Source organism: Musa acuminata, chromosome BXJ1-11 (assembly GCF_036884655.1).
Source record: "Musa acuminata AAA Group cultivar baxijiao chromosome BXJ1-11, Cavendish_Baxijiao_AAA, whole genome shotgun sequence".
NCBI lineage: Eukaryota > Viridiplantae > Streptophyta > Magnoliopsida > Zingiberales > Musaceae > Musa > Musa acuminata.
The window spans coordinates 10517233-10523164 of record NC_088337.1 but is presented as its reverse complement, the minus strand read 5'-3'; the positions used below and the strand labels follow the sequence as shown (position 1 = coordinate 10523164).

The 5932-nt window shown below is 37.6% G+C and overlaps 1 protein-coding gene across 1 annotated transcript; it reads right to left on the bottom strand.

Moving 5' to 3' along the window:
- Positions 1-366: 366 nt before the first annotated feature.
- Positions 367-5577, bottom strand: LOC103971276 (uncharacterized). The gene is made up of 3 exons (XM_009385268.3): positions 5324-5577; positions 5099-5204; positions 367-647 (listed from the first exon to the last, which is right to left on the bottom strand). The coding sequence occupies exons 1-3, from the start codon at positions 5456-5458 to the stop codon at positions 565-567; spliced, it is 324 nt and encodes a 107-aa protein (XP_009383543.2). The 5' UTR covers positions 5459-5577; the 3' UTR covers positions 367-564.
- Between the last annotated feature and the right edge of the window lie 355 nt (positions 5578-5932).

Here is a 5932-nt window from a genome sequence, read left to right as displayed (position 1 = left end):
TAAATGGATTGGAACAGAGAAGGGGGGACGGTTAACTGTCAAGTTGCAAGTCAAGGCTATATCATACATGGTGGTGATCGAAAATGATCACTACTTCTTAGTCACTCTCCATCTTTTTTTCATATATAAATATTTTCGGCAGCTCTAGTTTTCACCTTACTCATCTTTCCTTACATTCTTAAGATTTATTTGCGTCCACTTCTTCTTATGGGATAATTTTGGGTCGTACTTCTTGGATGATAGATAATAGGTGAATTATGTTAAAATAACATGAGGATGATTTTTGGTTCACATGGAATGTTGTACTCTCTGCTCATTTTTCACCGCCCACAGAAGCCTTGTTAGCTACTATCACAAAGACAAAACTTCAATCAAGATTAGGATATTCTTCCTGATAGATAGATAGATCATGAACTATAAATACATTATTCGAGCCTAAGTTTAAGCTGAAAGTGCAGATGGGGCCAAGATATACATGCCGTGTAGACGATCCTAAATAAGATAGACAAGCCAAAGATCCGGAGTATAGTACAGGCATCAGATTAGAGGGAAGCACTCACGTAGTCATCCAGATTTGAACAAGAGGACAGCCTTCGAATCCACATAAAAGTAAAGGAAGTGGTTGGTCTCATGCGTTACATATGATCCTGCACAGCCAGAAGCCAAATTAAAAAGAATTGCTCTACATAGTTGAGAAACTTGTGGTGAGAATGCAGGAAAAGATGAATGGAAAATCATAACAGGAATTGCCAGATTGATACATCTTATATGGACTTCACACTTCCAGATAAAATTCATTAACCTAAAATAGTTTGCACAAATACCTCATCAAACACCGATGAAAGGTATAACATAACCTACAAGAAGTTGAAACAATGTTAAAAGAGTGACGACTCAAGTCGTCCTTTGTCTATGGTGGAGAGTACAACAGCGGGACAAATCTGAAGGCATGATTCTCTGACAAAGTCATCAAAAGCTTTTCAACTTTCACTTTTGGAAAGCAACAAAGTAACAAGAATTTAGGACGAAGAATAACTGATAGGAAGCCAGCTTAAGATATACGAATGTACCGGACAAGAAACATAATTATGAAGCATGTATATCGATATGGAATAGCAACACAACACAAGACAAATAGCACAGTACAGCAAATCTTGGGAAGAAAAAAGGATTTGCCGTGGAACCAGTCCAACCATGGACCAGCACTGACCAGTAATAGCCAGCATTTTTTTGTGACACCAGAAAATTTGAGTCAGTAAACTGGCCAGTTTACCATTAATAAACCAGTCCGATAGAATACTGAAACAGGTAACAAACTGAGATTTAAATCCTTTGTTTTCTCTTCAAAACAATAAATTCTGAGTGACACCGAAAAATACCATCCAAAAGATAGACAAAGTGTTCTGCCATAGAAAGTGATAATTATAACAAAACTTAAAAACAATTACTATTGTGAGAATAGTGTGGTTTAAAAATCACATATGTATATCTAACTTAAGCAACCAAATGTATATCTAACTTAAGCAACCAAATGGCAGAAACAAGAGCCAAGAGAAATTCTATTTAGAAACTTTTGGCCATAGATTTTTCCACATTAACGATAAAATAATAGAACACAAGGCACCAATTAATTTCTTTTTTAAACTTCTCAACATTAACAAGATTATAGATCAAAAGACAATACATGACAAGAATTCAAAAACTGTTCTAGCATTTTTATTTCAAACCAAATTTTGTGAAAGTGTAGTATTTCTTTATCAAGAAATAGAAAATGGCAAGGCATAAGCCCAAATTGCTATATGCAAAATCTAATCGTATAATTCCAAAGTATTGTGTGTGCATTTCGGGTGAATAACATTATATTAGATTCTATAAAACCTAGAATGTAAAACATTCTCTATCATGGTTCAATTGCAGAGATATGGTGTTAGCTTTGTGCACTTTCTAGTGTGACAAGAGAAGGATTAGTCAGTTCACCATTTAGGGATTACAATTTAATTATGAAGAACTGAATGATTAACATATGGATCTATAACTCCACAAATCAGATGCATAGTCATAAGAGGAAGACTTCACAACTAGAGAATATAAAAAGTTGGCTACCTAGAAATGGAAAGAAAATTTTCAAAGTCCTATCCAACAAAAAAGAGCAACCAAAAGATTATTATTGCAAACACTCCTTGATCAATCTTAAATTAAGAGTCTCACCATCTTGCTAACCTCTTAAAAATTTCTGAATGACTATTCCCATTGACTATAGGGCAACATTCCAAGGACAGCAAATCCCACAATCCATCACTCATTCATTTAGTACTTTGCTATACATGCACTAGATATTGTTCTCTTTTTTGACTGTGACCATGAAGGTTTAAGATTCCTTTTGGCACTAGCTGATCACTAACCAAATTGGCCTGATCACCTTAGAATCTTAATTATTTAAAAAAAAACCTAAATCTTTGAAAAATCAGCATAATTTTATGTTTTTTAAATCTGTTTGTTTGATTTTCAAATTATTCTTCCACGAACTTCCATCAACCAATCTGACTTAGCTATCCTTGTTCATAAATCAATGTACCATTATAATATGGTGTCCAAAACATGCAACATCTGAACAATGATGTCATGCAGCACCAGTATATTGCAATTAGCAAATTGAACAGAAACAGCAGCAAAAATGTCTATGGCTATGCAGCATCAAGTTTTCTACGGCCTCACATCCTAGAGACAAAAAACCTTCAGCTAATATTTTGCATCAACTGTTTCAACTGAATATATTCCCTTCAAATAAATGAAACACATCAAATGTGGCACGAGATGGAAAAAGTTTGCTGTAGTGCAACAAAGTGATCAAGAAATGCAGTAGACAGAAGACAATGGATGGAAGCAACGTTGATAATTCCCTCCATTTGTAATATAAACATAGGAAATAAGTATAGCATGAAAAGTATTATTAGAGGAATAAATGAGCTGAGCTGCAAACAATTACTATCATGAAAATGTGTATGAATTCTTAAGTACCCTTCATTAGAATGAAATTACCTGTATGGTCATATGTTCAGTGCAACACTAATAGGATGGGTAATCCAGGACTCCAATAATACACTCAACAACTCATAGTCACACAACCAAGAGATACATATCACAGGTAAACAGGTCAGGATAGTCCCACTTCATGTCATCTTATGCAGGTGAAAATGATGTTACACTGAAAAGTTTTGGGGCTTATGGGGTGGGGAGGAGGCATTAGGCTACTAAACATTAATTACAATTAATACCCTAAGTTTAGATGTAATCCAGAAGCATTTATCAAAGATAGCACATTTGTGATTAATCACTACGATTACAATGGCGACCTAGGTGACTAATGCTCAAATCAAGAAAGAAGTTTTTCTAGGCTAGCAATCTTTCTACTTACAAGTATAATAAGGCTATTCTTATTGACTCTCTCTAGACACCATATATGCAAGAGCATCATGCATCCCACCACCTTTATTTTTTTGCTTGACTTCCAGTTGCTATGAATTTTTTATTACAGCCACAGATATAACCTCTCTGCAAGGCTGTGTACCCCTCCCAAAATCCCACATTGGAGGAAACTTCATGAACCGAGTATACTCTTTTTAAAGTAAAAAATGAAGGTCGCCAATTAACTAAGCAAATCAGGACAGGGAGATTAAAAAAAGGTGTGATTTTTCCCCATGACCTATAATAAATCTCCTATATACTTAGCACAATAGTTCGAATATGTAATCAAAGTATGTAAACAAAAAGGATATCCCTTTACACTTATCAGCTAACCATCCGAGTCTCCTTGATGACACAGCAAAAAAACTCATACATGAGACTGACTGAGACTATAATAAAAGGACTCAATAGAGTATATAAACAAAGAGGTCCACAAAGGAAGAATATTAAACTCAAGTTTTAGAGCTAATAAATTATTGTAATGAAATAAACTGGAGTAAAACATGCAGAAGCCTACTTATTAGGGTTCAGTTAGAGGATAGACCCAAATTGTAATATTGGAAGGATGATCTTTGGTGCAAGATAATCAATTCAAGAGAACGAACCCTGGATTCCATGACTACCTAAGATAGACTTTATCTATAGATGCAGGGCCACAAAATAATAAGTATTATAATGAGAAATAACACAAAGCATGTGATTTGGAGGGGCAATGCACCAACTCTCTTTTTCCTCTGTAAAATGTAGAGGTACAGGGGGTTTGCTCTTGGCTTGCTTCCACATATCAGAAGACCTATAGTGATATGCTGGTCAGCTGGAAGATTTCAAGTTCAAAACATTCGCTGCTGCCAACTAGAAATAACCAAGCTCACTACTACAAAAGTAAAAACTGACTTGGAAAATTATTACCAGTATGCAATCAAACCATTTGGTAACTGTGCTCCGATACTCATAATCAGCAAAACTTGTGTACAACTGATAAGAGATGAGTAAAAATGAACATATATTGAAGAACCAACATGGAAACTAGCGACATGTCAAAAGGTGAGGCAAGCTTGCAGTCAAAAATATTCTAGCAAACTTGCAACCAGACACGTTCTGGAATAACTGTAAGCAAGAATCAGCACTAAATTGCTTAACCCCATTTCTTAATATTAGGATAGAGATCTTAAAAGTTCTGCAATCTGAAGCTTCGTGTGCTTATCTATAAGTTCAATTATGCTCAGAATGGCGCAATATCCAAAGGCAAAAACCACATCGTATTCTAACTAACATCGTTATAATGCTTCAATAACTCTCCGATTATTAATGTTCATCCTCACAACCAATGCAGCTAAATCAGTATCTCTGACATCACTCTGAGGCCACAATCTACAGCTAAGTACAATCTGAGGAAGAAATCAGCATTATCGCATGTTTATCATCAAAGTTCTCCAATGTCCGTAACTAAAACTGCTTGCAATTTGGCCTGACCAATCGATCAGTTATCACTCCAATATTCTACGGGTTTATCTCTACGAAATAAAGCAAAATGTGAACTAAAAGATGAACAGAAATTTCGAGAAAATGATTCTAAGGTTCAGAAGGTAAGAATGAAGACAAAATACGAAGGGAAAAAGGAAAGGATGGGTACCAAAGTTGCGACCAACAATGCAATGCCACGTTGCCCCGTACTTCTTATCGAATTCCTTCTTGATGTACTCAGCGATGTCCTTCTCCAACCGGTGCTTCTCGAACGCCTGATCGCAACAACAAGATCACGAAGAAACGAATCAAAGGAGAAATCAATATTCCGCGAGCAAAGTTGTCCTCCGACCGACGAAGCGGAACGAAGGAGGCAAGATCAAAGGAGGCGTACGGCGCGGGCGCAGTCGATCGCGTCGTTCCGCATCTTCTCGCTCATGTCGATGCTCTTCAGCACGATCTTCGGCGACGCAGGCGCTGCCGCCACCAGCGCTGACCCTCCCCCGCCGCTCTTGCTCTCCTCCGCCATCGCTCTGTCCTTCTCTTCGTGGAAATGTCGGAACAAACGAGGAGAGATCAGAAAGAGGGAGGGAGCAGACCGAAGAAGCTTCAGGCCGAGGAGGATAGCAGAGGACAGGTCGGGGTGTCGTCACCACCATGTGAAGCTAGGATGACTCACCGCGTAGGGTGGCCCAGCGCCGCATTCGGCGGTGACCAGACACAGGAAGAGGACCTCCCATTGGTTGCGGAACGCGGCGGGTCCACTTCGAGAATCTTCTCCTGTGTTTGGCGGCGCGGTTGAAACACGTGATCCGCTACCAACGTGGCGCTGACGTAGGTGAATCGATCGGGTGGGACCCATTTTTGAAAATGACGATTATATATATATTTTTTTAAAATATATAAATTATAAATTCTCAAAACACTACTTTCTAACATTGTGTATCAATGCTTGCTATGGGAAAATACATGAGAAGAAAAGGGAAACAATGAGAAAGAGAGC

Coding starts and splice junctions, on each gene's coding strand:
- LOC103971276 (XM_009385268.3), bottom strand. CDS start 5,458: ATGGCGGAGGAGAGCAAGAGCGGCGGGGGAGGGTCAGCGCTGGTGGCG. Junction 5,205..5,323: donor CGATCGACTGCGCCCGCGCC/GTACGCCTCCTT, acceptor TGTTGCGATCAG/GCGTTCGAGAAGCACCGGTT. Junction 648..5,098: donor CATTGTTGGTCGCAACTTTG/GTACCCATCCTT, acceptor CTGGCTGTGCAG/GATCATATGTAACGCATGAG.